The 14,111-nt window shown below is 38.8% G+C and overlaps 1 protein-coding gene across 7 annotated transcripts in view; it reads right to left on the reverse strand.

The window, feature by feature from the left end:
• MBD5 (methyl-CpG binding domain protein 5) overlaps nucleotides 1–14,111 on the reverse strand; it is a 159,653-nt gene that overhangs the window by 20,912 nt on the left and 124,630 nt on the right. For 5 of the 7 annotated variants that reach the window (XM_065671240.1, XM_065671239.1, XM_065671241.1 and 2 more), the window contains one exon: nucleotides 199–1,227. In XM_065671240.1, coding sequence (XP_065527312.1) covers nucleotides 199–1,227 — 1,029 coding nt within the window. The remainder of the gene's footprint in view (nucleotides 1–198; nucleotides 1,228–14,111) is intronic. The other 2 variants (XM_065671243.1, XM_065671242.1) reach the window with 1 other exon arrangement.

Below are 14,111 nucleotides of genomic sequence, written 5' to 3' on the forward strand. Positions count from 1 at the left end.
TTTACTTAATTAAATCAGAACGTATTTTAAATTTCTTACATTTCTCTCCATAGTAAATAAACAAGCTGTAACATACAAAAACCTTAAAAAAATATAATAAAGTGGAGTCTTTAGAAATAGAACCTAGAATCCAAAATTCCCCCTCCCCAACCCTCTTTTTTTGTTTTTCTTTTATATCTGTTAAGAAATTGAACTTACCAAGCAGACCTGTCCCCAGTAGAGGGTTAAGTAGCTGTGGCACCACAGAGTTATTGTTGAGTTTAGCTGGACCAGATGTATTCCCAGCATTATTAGATATGTTCAGCAATGTTTCTGCCATTGACACCACTGCTGTCCCACCACCCAGGGTTGAGACAGACAGTGCTGCCACTGCTGATGATGTAGTGGTTGTGGTAGTGGTTGCCTGGGAGGAGGTGGCTATGGAAACCTCTGGATGATTAGCGGTGTTGCCCGATGCAGAGTTCAGGACACCTCCCACCAGCTGGGGATTCAAGGCCATTAACGCTGAGGCCCCAGAGACAGCTGGGAGGAGCAAGGGGTTAGAAGTAGTGTCAGTGCCTGAAAAGCTTGGTATGGGGTTGCCCAGGGGGTTGGTTAAAAGGGTCTCCACCCTGTTGCTTTCTGACTGATTGCTTGGCAAATGGTCAGGTGGGGCTGTCATCTGTGTTACTGAGGGCAAAGGGTTATTTTGCTGTTGCAACAGATCTGAGATGGTCAAATTGAAAGATGGTAGGGGAAGCATGGCAGCTGCTTGGGCTTGGTTCTGAAGGAGGGTTGCTAGAAGCTGAAAATGAACAGGTTGTAATACCTGCCCATCCATGTCACTGGAGAGAAAAGCTAAAGCAGCATTTACATTCGGGTTGAGAAAACCTAAAGGGTTGAGGTTGACCTCAGACTTGCCTTCTCCTGCTGAAGGCTGTAGTATATTTAATAGATTCTGGTTTAGGAGATGTTGCTGATTCACTGGCAAAGAGATAGGCAGAGAATTGAGGAGGTTTTGATTCAAAGAATGTGGAAGATTGTTGTTTGAAGAGCTGTTCTGCGGAAAATGAAGTGAGTGTTCGTGGCCAGCAAAAGGGAAATCGCTCCCAATGGGCAGCTGGCTCTGAAGTGGATTTCCAGCTGCAGTAGTGACTATAACACCATCTTGAAGCACAGATGTTGTCTTTGTGATGGCAGGTTGGCTTGTGCCAGCTATGGCTATTGATGATGACGATCCTGAACCCCCTGCAACGCAAAAGAACAGAACAAGTAATAGTACACTGCCTGTAGGGAGACAATCCTCAAGGTTTTAAAGTAACTAGATTAATCCAGAAATTAACGTTTGATACCCATGCAGAAGAAAGAAAATGTTTTCAGCATCCAGACTTTAGTACTTTCATAATATGAATGAATCTGCCATCAGCTACTTCAGATACTACATGCTGTGACACATCTCACTGGAAACTATTCGACCATACACTATTTAACCACACACTTGTAATTCCCTTAAATTTCTTTGAGTGTGATAAAACAGGATTTCATTCTTCACATATTGATTAACATAAACCTAAAAGCAACTGTAACTTACTACACTAGCCATGGACCAGTATGAAATTAACTACTAGGAAAAAGGCTCAATGGGAGACAGGAATGATGCTGCATGAAAGACTGTGAGTACATGATTTCTTGCCCATGTCAGGGGGGGTTGGACCTAGATGATCTTTAAGGACCCCACCCAAACCAAACCATTCTATTATTCTACGATCTAAATGTAGATGTGAACCATATTTTTCTTCTATTTCCAGCTCTATCCATTAATGGGGTTTAGAAGTATGATTATTTAAAAGCATTATTTTGGACTCCTGAAGGAAAAAAACCAATGATGCTGATTACATATCATAATGATGCCCATGATACAATGTCAAGAGAAAAATACATTATGGTCAACACATTCAACACCCCCCAGCCCCCAACAACTTATAAAGAAGAAAATGTAAATTGGGATGGTCTAGTCATATCCATCACTTGGCGTGAAAAGAAAGACCAGCTGGATAAATTTATTATGAGGGGGTTACACAGAAAGAGTGGGAGAATAATAAAGTTGATTTGGGTACCTTTATACCCCTTTACCAAAGTTGAAATGTAAAATAAATTATTCTGTGACTTTTACTTAAGGCAAGAGTCTTGAATTGACAGTGGTCATACATAAAAAACATGTGAGAGGACATAAAGAGAATTAAAGCAAGGGCAATTTCCTTGAATTACACTGTTCTACTTTATTTATTGAAATTCATTAGAGAACATTTGGATATTAAAATTATATACTGCATATATATAAAACTGTATAATTATAAATGTATTTAACTATGGTTTTAACACAATAATTTTCCATTCTCAACTGCCCTGCAAATATAGCTCATAGGACAGAGATAAGAAGGTATTGATTATCAGAAAGTATCAATTATCATTTTTCTAAACAAATACTATTTGAAAAGTGATGGGTAACTACACTGTTGTCAAGAAGAGAATGAAATTTCTACATCACTTATAATTTAAAATACCATTTTTCAAGTACTTTAATGTTATGACAACTCAAAAAGGTACATAGAAGGTACACAGTTAAAAATACATAGGGCTTCTTAAATGATGCTGGTTATGAAGAATTGCTCACTGAACCATAATCTTGTCACTGCACTTTTGAGACACACTTAAGGTTAGTCTCTCTAGTTGTCACCTAGTTTAAGACAGACTAGGTAGTACCTTAGTATCTTCAGGTGGCTATTCCTCCCACTTGTAAATGGCCTTCCACATAAAATCTTAGGGTCATATAGATAAAAATTGGCTACCATCAACTTAGCAGGAGAAGTCTGATATATTGGACTTTCTAAGCCACGAGTTCATTCCAGGCAGTATTTTTTTTGGAAACTCTTTACCCCTGCAATAGGGGAAATACAGATACACAAGCTATTTCCTTGGTCGCTAGGAAAGGCTTTCCTCACTAGTAGAAATCACATTCAATGTGTTAAGCAGCACATGGATAGCTTTTTAATTCAGGGATAAGGAAACTGTTCTACATACAGTGCTCTCATGAATATAAAATCTAATTTTGGTATTTTCCAGTGGACCTAATCTCTGTTTCTAATTTATTTATAATCCTACTTTCCATTCCACTCAGGTAAATGACCACACGGAAGAGTACGTGGTGTGAAGCAAATCTCAAACTTGTAAGATTGTTGCTAGGTTTCTGTCAAACATTGCTCTGTTTTCCAACCTCTGTCAAACACCACTTCTGGAGATCTAACCTGAGAGGTCCAGAGTGCATTCAACACTTGCTCTTTCCCCAGATTAATGAGGCCATTAACTCCTACTGAAGGAAAAAAAAAAGAAGTTGATGGATTCTGAGCACAAAGAAGAAAATGTGTCCTTATTGGAATCCAGTCTTGAGAGGCTTGGGAGCTGAGGAGCCGCTGAGCAAACAGACTTTGGCAGAAAAAGAAAACACAAATACCCCTGAGCTTCGGTAAAACCTGCCTGACAGAAAGACACGGTAGGAACTGGTGTAAAGAGTCCTGAATTGGACAGCAGCTAATACGATATTTACAATTGCAGTCTGGGACAAACCTATCTCCAGCAACAGACTGAATTGTCAGAATATGATTTTTGGATCTCTTCCAAAATACCATCTCCAACAAGTCAATATTCCAGATGAAGAAATGCATGCGCACCCGTTCTCATTAAAATATAGTGCTGCCAGACATCTTCTGAATGCTTGGCCCCAAGCCAAAAGACAAAATCTGAATTATTTTTTCCGCTTTATAAAACATGAATAATTTCCCTAATTGTGATTGATAGTGCCGCATCAACAAAGTACAGAAGGACATCTTCCCCTGGCAAAGCTGCTAGAGCCCTTGGAGAGCCCTCTGAACTGTCCTTCCCCAGTTTTAAAACAAAATATCCAAGATCCAGAATGAACATGAGCAGTCACATTTTTCTGACTCATGAAGAGACCAGGTGCAATGAGAAGAAAGTGATGCCCAGCATCGGCAGTGTGAAGATGTGAAGAGTTCTCTGAAACAGCATGGAAAAATGTAACATGCTTCACCAAAGCAATGGTATAAGTCACACTGTGAATATAAGAGAAGTCCTAATAACAGGGCTGTCCTTTCCAACCAGGTAGTAGAACAAAAGCGTAGCAGCGGTGATCTGGAACCAACTCCAGATGTCCTTTGAGGTCTGTCTTTAATTCAAAGTGGTATCTAGACTCATACATTGCATTTACTACAATTTTCAAAGACGGCAGGATAACAGTGGAAACCAGATGGTGGATGTCAGCTGAAAAAAAAACAAACCCATGCAAACAAGCTGTCTTGGCCAGTAATGCTGTAAGGAAAATAGGACTGCAATCCTGACCACTTGCACTTCCTTCAGGCTTGGAGAAGGATGACAGCCAGAAGAAAAGATGCACTACAGCACCAAAGAGTTTCAACAGTGTGCAAAACTCCCATATGAAAAGGTTCATTATTATGGTATCCGGGCTCCAAGATGACAGTTTTGATGAGAACGGCACCAAGATGACAGTTTTGACGAGAACGGCGAATATGAGTTGAAAGTGAAAAGGAAATTACATGTTTGATTCCGAGTTTCATAAAAACATGGTATTTTGAACCCCGGAAACACAAGGCATCATACATGCTAGCTCAGTAAATAACACTTCTTAATAATCAGAAGCTCTTGAAAGTAATATGAGAAAAAGATGAAGGAGCTGGACTAAAAGCCATAAAAGCCTGAGATGAATGCCTGCTTCCAGCTCTTGCAGGGATGTCTGCTGAAAGTGCCTTTGCCAGTCGTTGAGAAAAATTAACTGTCTTCGTAACAGAGTGAGAGGAAGAAATACCCAGAATGCTGAAAAAGTAGTTCTATTGTTCTTCTAGAGGGTCAAATAAATGTACTGGGAGTAAATAAATGAAAACTGAATAGGCTCCACAGTTTTTAAGCTTGGGGGCTACAATGTTATTTGTTTTTATTTTGTTTTCTTTGGAAAGCAAGTTTATTCCCATGTGGATTTTCTGTGTTCTTTTTTTAAATTACTCCTTCACAGCTATTCTTAAGCAGATACAACAAAATCATGGATATTATGAAATCAGTTTGTGTTCAAGCAGATTCAGTCTCCCTGCTCAATTAAAATAATCAGAATGGAAGATATTTATCATTAGAATCTCAAGCATTGTCCTACCATGAGAAGACAGGAACACATATGTACACATACGCTATTGGGATGGTAGGATATAGCCCAGGTTTTTAAACAGCATTAAGATTTGAACAATATGAAGACTTGTACAGCAAGTTTCAATGTCCTCAGAAAGAAGCTGGGTATGAGCTACTGATTTCAAACTAAACAAAGAGACAAAACCAGTGTACCATTTCTGCAGTGTAAGAAGAACTGTGTCTGCATAAAATCAGGTAGGCACAATATTGACTTTGCATACTGTGGATAATGCCCAATTTCCTTATAAACCAGACAATTTAAATCAAAGGCAAACCTTTGTAGTTTTCCTAGATGCTAAATGTATTTCTACCAAATCAAGGAACATTAATGATATATTAATGATATATTGATATATTAATGTTCCTTGATTTTCCTAAAAATATGCAGTTGAAGTATAACAGAAGTATGAAGTATAGTTAGAGGTATGAAGTATAACAATTAGAAAATGGTAACACAAACAACATTTTACAATGCTTTTCTCTATAAGGAACCATCAATTATGCATTCTAATATTTCAATAGTCTCAATGGTACATTGCTGGAATTTGCAGAATAAAAAATAACTGATAAAACAGATTTATAAAGAACTTGGGAAACTAAGTGCAGGACTTGCTCATTAGCCATTAACACCTTAAGCATTTTGAGAGTTGAGAACAAATAAACATTATAGATAGCCCTTTCTAAATTCTTGCTTTCCTACATATTCCATACAAATGCAGCTAGGTCTATTTTATGTTTGGTATTTTCTTTATTGCTTTTTTTAAGTTAGAACATTTCAACTTTTTGAAGCCTGTATCAGAAACTCATGTTTAACTCCCTGGTCCCTCCATCACTTCCATCCTTTTGTAGCATGCAACTTGGTAGCTCTTGCAGAAGGAATCTGCATGACCCTTTCAGAAAGATCCAGCAAGACTGGAGAGAGAAAAGTTTTACTGCATGCCTTACCCCTGAGATTATGAAGGTGTGAAAGCACAAAAGATCACTTAGGCATTGTGATTACTACTGTAACTCAAATGGTTTGTGCAACTTCTGCCACACAGGGTCACCAATCCAAGCTTGAGGTCTCCAGAAGCTACTGCAATACTACTATGAAATACCGGCATAGAGATCCAAACACATAGTTTGCATCACTGGCAGTATTGTTAAATTAGCAATTTTAAGAGGCTTAACTTGTACAAAAGTCTGATGGAAATTATATGACCTCATATTCTGTAAAAATTTGAGACAACATGATCTTGCTTTAACTACATATTCCATCACTTACTTATAAATGCAGACCTAAGAGCTACACATTTTTATAATTATATTCTCCCTTTTCATTTTGGAATGGAAAACATTTAAGATATTTATCTGGTATCAGTTTTATTATAGCGCTTTCAATTCCAAAGAAACCATAATTCAGGAGTTAATGGCGAACTACTGTCAGTTGTTCCCCTTATTGAGATTGCACACCCTCCTCATACAACAGAGAAATCACAAATGATGGACCAATAAATAAAACATCCTTCTCAGTCCAGGAGAACCAGTTAAAAATGTGAACTCCCCCTATATACAACACTCTGTCCACACAGAATGTGCTCTTCTGTGAAACAGATTTAACTGTCTCTCCATAATACCACGCTTATCACTGTAGCAGCTGAGCATATGACTATGACTACCAATGGCACAATGCTGCATGATCATGTATGTTTTTTTTACTTACAACAAAACAGCTGTAATGTTGGCCCTGTTCTTAATAGCGTTTTTCAAACTCTCACTTTAACAGATTATTTTAAGGATGAAAATTGCAGAGGACTACAGCATGCAGTCTCTGCATCTTCCGAAAAGTGACTCAGCCATGAATGAGTCTAAAAAATCTGGGGGGAAGGGCAAAAAGCCCAAAGCAGTTTCTAGGACAACAGGAATCCTTAAAATTAGTTTTGTGGGGTTTTGTTTGTTTGTTTTTTGTTTGGTTGGTTTTTTTATATTACACCTGACTCAATTTCAGTCTTGGCCCTTCTCCTTGCCCCCGTCTCTTCTGACTTCTGCATTTTATCATCATTGCTGTTTTTAAAATGACTTTGGGGAAACTATTTTGATGTGCCTAGCTGTTAACAGAAAGCAGAAGCAGTCTTCTAGTAAAAGCTGTCAAGACAACAGCATACAGATGAAGGAGTGTTAGCACTGATCTCATTCTGTATCATTCCCCCATTCACAGTTGTGGGGGATGCATTGCAGATGAGGTAAAACACTGTACTGCAAATTTCAATAAAACTAAAAATGAAATAAAAGGCATTGTTTCTTTCAATAGCTCCCACCCCACCCTCTAGTAATTTCTGGAGTTGCCCACTGGTTCTGTTTAAGAAATTTTCAGAAGACAGGGAGGGCTAAATATGTATGGAAAATCATATAAAATTCAGGGTTGCTTCCCCCCCCCCCCAATATCTTTAATAAAATAAGACATCTTTCTGAATTATTTTTTCTTTTTCAAATCCTCTGCCTTTTATTAATATAAATTCCTAGATAAATGCATGGCAGTGAAAACACTAACCAGACTAACCAGATAAGAGTCTGTTTAACTAAAAGACTGAGTTACAGGCAAATTCAAATTCAATTTATAAGAAACAAAACAAGAAAACCCCAAGCTGTGTGTATGAGCAAGCAGTGTGTCTGGTAAGCAGAGCTCAGCTGAGCTGAACTTTTAATCTTGGTATTTATCTGGGAGGTAATGTCACCGTGATTCCCAAACTAGGCATGGCTGTGCCTGAAGGGCCACAAACAGCAGCTGAATTCAAAGCATGGCTAATACACACTAATGGTATCAAGTTCAAAGACAAGGATAAAGGATGTACTAGCAATGTTGAGTTCTCCCTCAGTGATGTGGGAGAAGCAGTACGTAATCCCAGCACAACCCTTGACAAGCAAGTGCTCAGGTAATATCACCATTTCTGATCCTGACTCACCAGAACTCAACCAGAATAATTAAATGAATCCTACATTTCCTCCTTTTCCCATTTCTGCTAAAATTAGAAAGTTACTGATTTCAGCTCCCTGTACTAAACAACTGACTTAATTAAGTAGAGAATAAGCTGATTCTCAAGTTCTTGCAATTTGCTAGCATTTGCTAACAATAAACATTAATACATAGAGGTAATTTGAAAAGCAAAATCTATTCTACTTCCAAACGTTTCCACTACTGTAAACCTCATGGTCGCAAGTATGTTTACAGTGACTGTACAAAAAGTCTATCACCGTAACAATTAAGTTTTATCTAATACAATTCTTGCCTCCTAAGTCACTAATTCCTTTATGCTCAGAGAATGAGAGTGGTTTTGTGCACGAATCTTCTATCAAGAACTGACAAGAGCAAATAAATGAGAATACTTATTTCAGTGGCAGGGTAGGGAGCAGAACTCATCTACTATACATGTCTCATACCTGGCAACCTTATTCTTCATTGAGAACATTTTCCCCACTCTTTACAATTCTCATTTGAATAGAAAAATACATTTTTTTTTCCTCCCCAAAATAATAAAGGAAAAATGGGTAGAATGTTGAAAAGTAATTCCAGATTTAAGTAACAGCGGTTCCTTATAATCTGTCTCTCCTTCCCCACCCTCTGTACATTTCTATAAATGCTGAAAGCCCAAAGCAATAGAAACTTTCAGATGGATTTATAATTAGAAGAGTAGCTGGTTGGCATCCTGACTAGGGGTTATTTCAATTTAATAAGGAACTTTTCTCAGACATAACAAGCCCCAGGAAGGATGCCAGCCAGATACTCCTCTGAATTTGAAGTAAAAAAGTTCTACTGACTTTGTAATTCAATGATATATAAAAGTAATTCTGGGAAGTAAATCCAGAGACTCATGTACTAGAATATGCCACTTTGTACACATTTAATGTGATATATTTTAAAACACTCCATCTTCTTTGACACATAGGAAAGACCATTTTTTGAGAAGCATGGACCTATGTTACGCTGAGACCTACCACTATGTCCAAAAGTACATTTAACCTTTTTCTTCATGTAACACTTGATGTGATGGTTCTTCACATCATCAAAATATGGACACAAAAACAGCATCATTCCCTTCTAACTAAAGCACTTACATTCACAGCTCTCCTAGAAAAGTCAGGGAGAATACTTATCCCAAACTCCAAAGAAAAACAGGTTCACAAAATCTGAAGCGATACTTTCCATCAGTATCTTTCACCTAGATTAAGGATGAACCCTTAAGTTAGACTAAAGCATTTGCTCCTCTGTTGCTTTGTGCTACAGGCAAAAACCAAGAGGAAAGCAAATGAGGCCGCATCTGGAATACTGTGTCCAGTTCTGGGCCCCTCTGTTCAAGAAGGACAGGGAATTGCTTGAAGGAGTCCAGCGCAGAGCCACAAAGATGATTAAGGGAGTGGAACATCTCCCTTATAAGGAGAGGCTGAGGGAGCTGGGTCTCTTTAGCTTGGAGAAGAGGAGACTGAGGGGTGACCTCATCAATGTTTACAAATATGTAAAGGGTAGGTGTCAGGATGATGGAGCTAGGCTTTTTTCAGTGATATCCAGTGATAGGACAAGGGGCAATGGGTGTAAACTGGAGCATAGGAAGTTCCACGTTAACATCAGGAAGAACTTCTTTACTGTAAGAGTGACAGAGCACTGGAACAGGTTGCCTTGTGGGGGGGTTGGACTAGATGATCTTTTGAGGTCCCTTCCAACCCTTGGGATTCTGTGATTCTGTGATTACAAATGGCAGAGAACTGAAACCTGTCCCTGCCATGGTGCTGAAGAAGAAAAACCCCAAAGATTTCTGATTAAAAAAACCAATTCTCCAAGATGTAATCCCATTAGCAACAAGACAGTCACCGATTCTGCAAGAAGACAATCCCCAACAGCTCCAGTTTGACTAGCTCTAGCCAACTGTCAGTTTGGCAGAAAAAAGTATTTCATGAGTCCTTTAGGTTATACTGGGATTAAATCCTGATAATAGGGTTATGTGACAATGTTTAACACAGATGTGCAAGTACTCTAAGCACTGAGCATGAAAGCAGCTCTGTTCATGCCATGCGAAGGTGAATACAGGAGAGCAGCAAGAGGGGAGCTGAGCTGATGCTAAGGTCAGAAGCTACCACCATCACTATTCAGAACAGTCCTATCAGCACCTGGGTTGTGAAATTTTTAAGACTCCTTCTGTTCATTTACTCAGCATGTCCTCTGCCAGCATATTCCAACATTTACTATTCTCTCCAAAAGAAAACTACTTGTTTCCTTGATGGTGAATGTACCAGCTTTCAGCCACTGGAAGCTGCCAGCAAATGTCTGACAAGGTGAAAATAATTCAGTCTTCCACCTTTTACGTCAGACTCTTTGAAGATTCAGCGGGACAGGGTGCTGGGACATCAAATTTAGGCCATGCTTGGCCTTGAGGTCCTATCCAACCTGGCATTCTATGATTTTCAGATAGTGCCCAAGAATCACAGAATCACAGAATCACAGAATCCCAAGGGTTGGAAGGGACCTAAAAAGATCATCTAGTCCAACCCCCCTGCAAGAGCAGGGTAACCTACAGTACATCACACAGGAACTTGTCCAGGCGGGCCTTGAATATCTCCAGTGTAGGAGACTCCACAACCCCCCTGGGCAACCTGTTCCAGTGCTCTGTCACTCTTACAGTAAAGAAGTTCTTCCTGATGTTAATAAATAATTGTAGGAAGAGATGTTATTCCTTTGCCACTTATTTGAAAGAGCAGATTCCAGGGAATTCCCAAGTGTTGGAGTATCTTATATTCAGGTTGACACCCTAGCATCTGGTCTCCTGACATGATCAAAATGTGAGAGGTGAGCCTGACCACAGGATCTTCGGTAAAACAAGAGCACAGATGTTGCCTCCAGGGCTTACATCCCAAGGTCTCATAGACAACTACACATGTAAATTTTGCTACTCTCCTTCAAAATTCCTGGTATTTCCATACCTTTCATATGCAGTGACCATGAGCCAGAATGTCACTTCCTAACTCTGCTTTTCTTAACTATAGACAGAGCCACGAGCATCCCAAGTTCTACTGTGTATTCCTACTATGTTTCCAAGGACCCACCCAGCTTTTTCTTTTAAGTCTTTTTGGTTTTGCATCATCACTGACTTGACAGTTTGCATTAAGTCTATTAAATCAAAGCCTCTTCAAAACCTTCTCTGAGTCACTGTTTTTCAAGGCAAAGTTCCATTCCCAATTATATCACACTGTACTTGGCCGTACAAAAATAAATCCTGTTCGAGTGGGATATAAGCTCCTCACCAATTGGTATTAGTTCTGTGCGCTCCTCCCTGTTTAATTATATTTTACTATTTTCTGGTCTATATTTCACTGGTAAAAATTGCTATTCTGAGTCTGTGGAAGAGATACAGACTTTGCCAAATCTGCGCTTTATTTGTCACTACTAAACTCTTAGTTTCTCATATTTCTGATGTTCTGATATTTGAGACAACTTATCATCTTTATTTCTATCAGCTATGGTTATTACATTAGTTCCCTTGATTTCCTTATCAGGTGTATACAGCTTTTACTCCCAAATATTTTTTTCACTCATTTTCATCTATCCCATTATTTATGCATGTTGCATTCTTAGCAGGATTTGCTTGTTGAATGTTCAACACACAGAGGTTTGCTACACTGTGAACATCAGGACTAATGGCACATGTTAACAGCAAGAAAAGCATGAATTAACCCAGACTACAATAAAATACATTACACAGTGATGCAGTCCTGTTTTACAAACAGAAGAGACAAACCCGAAGAGAGGCAAAGTGGCTTAATGAGTAAATCTTAAAACTGCTAAACTGGATTCTACCTTCAGTGAGTATGAAAAATCTGAGGGCTTGACTAATGAGGAACACAGCATCAAAGGTTAACAGAAGAATTAACACTATGTATTAGAAAAAAAATAAGCCTAGAACCCAGTCTCCTGCCAGAAAATGGACTCTTCAAAGGAACAGCCCTAAACAGCATATACAGACCTGTTCCTAGCTCTTCTGTAAGACAGCTGTTATTAACTAGTGTTTGTAACCCAAACACAGCTGAGAGATTGAAATTGTTAATAAAAATTAATTGCTCATAACCGGCTTTCAAGGGTTCAAACTCAGAAAACCTCAAAAGCTTTTACTGCATAAACAGAGTATTTTATTTTTGTATTTATTCGTTCATTGCACTCATGCTGAAAATTACCTGGAAACTAAAGATATTATCTGCTGAAGAAGAAAACAAAAGCTAGAATAATAAAACTTGGTCCATGTGGTTAAAATATAATTAAAAGCTTAGGCAATAACCAGCTATCTAATTGTGGTGATTCTCAGTATTTTTTCCTCTCAGGAACTATTTTCTGATTAGTAGCTATTCTGAATGCTGGCACAGAAACAGAACACAGATTTAGCAATTAAAAATGCTTAAAAACAAAACAAAAATAAAAAAAAAAAAAAGCCACAAACTCAAATATGAATGCAAGAGCTTCCTGCAGACATCTTACTCAGCTCAACTGCTCTTTAAAGCATGCTTTACACGGCATGTTTGACACTGCTCAACTCCATCCACCCAAATTAACAACACTCCATGTCAGAATAATTCATTATATACCTCTTCATAGTTTTGTCTACAGCACTGAATGTGGAGTGCTAACTAACTGCTTTTCAAAGGTTACTGTTAAGGCAAAATACTCAACATTTCACACTTGTTTCATGGAAAGAATGCTTCCATTCTTCTGCAAACACAACAAAATATCCGTAACTGGATTTTCACGGGCTATGGATGAGATTTAAATCTTATGCCTGAGCCCTGTGCTGCTGCAATGACTTGGGCAGGAGGCTGGATGGAGGTTTAGGCACTGCTCAGGGCCCCGCCCTTGGTGTAACATAATCGTAACAGCATCTGAAACTTCATCTTAAAGAATAGAGGTCTCTAGGCTCCCAGATAGAGTGGATATTTAATAAAGTAATTAAATGCAGGCTGTATGCATTTTGAAAGCATCAAAACTAAAGAAACAAACCCCTCCAGCAGTGAGGAACAGCATATACAGAACTCTTTCTAGTCTTTGCTTACACAGGACTACCATTTATCACTTAGATAAGAAAAAAAAAGTGTCAGTTTAAGGCCCCATAATTATATTGCTATAATTCTATCAGGTATCACACCAGAGTATTAGAAATATCATTCTGTAGGAAATCCACAACGGAAGTTTCTAGGTGGGGTTATATACACGTTACTCTTCCAATGAGGACTGAATTGGCTGTTTATGTTGAAACCTTTCTTCATGGGGCTTTGACACATGCACAGATTTGTTCTGTCACATTTGAATTCTCAGGAAGAAATCCAGCTTGCCTGAAGACAAGGACTGGCAACACAGGCAAAGGCTCTGATTGACTAGCATAGGTATGCCGACAATCAGTTCCATCAAGCCAAAGGCAGCCTTCATGCATGGTCCCAGCTACCACCGTATCATAGAATCATAGAATCATAGAATAGTTAGGGTTGGAAAGGACCTCAAGATCATCTAGTCCCAACCCCCCTGCCATGGACAGGGACACCTCACACTAAACCATCCCACACAAGGCTTCATCCAACCTGGCCTTGAACACTGCCAGGGATGGAGCACTCACAACCTCCCTGGGCAACCGATTCCAGTGCCTCACCACCCTAACAGGAAAGAATTTCCTCCTTATATCAGAGTAGGGCATGGCTACATGATACATACAGGATGTACCAGTGATGGACCAGGAACAAGACTCTCTATGGGAATAAACCTGGGGTCTCGTTCTCAGAAGCCCACTTAAATAGTCTTAAGTGACATTTTATTGATAACTTTAATGTAATGTAAAATTCTTGTTGATCTTGAACCTTTT

This window comes from Lathamus discolor, chromosome 3, assembly GCF_037157495.1.
Source record: "Lathamus discolor isolate bLatDis1 chromosome 3, bLatDis1.hap1, whole genome shotgun sequence".
Classification (NCBI taxonomy): Eukaryota; Metazoa; Chordata; class Aves; order Psittaciformes; family Psittacidae; genus Lathamus; species Lathamus discolor.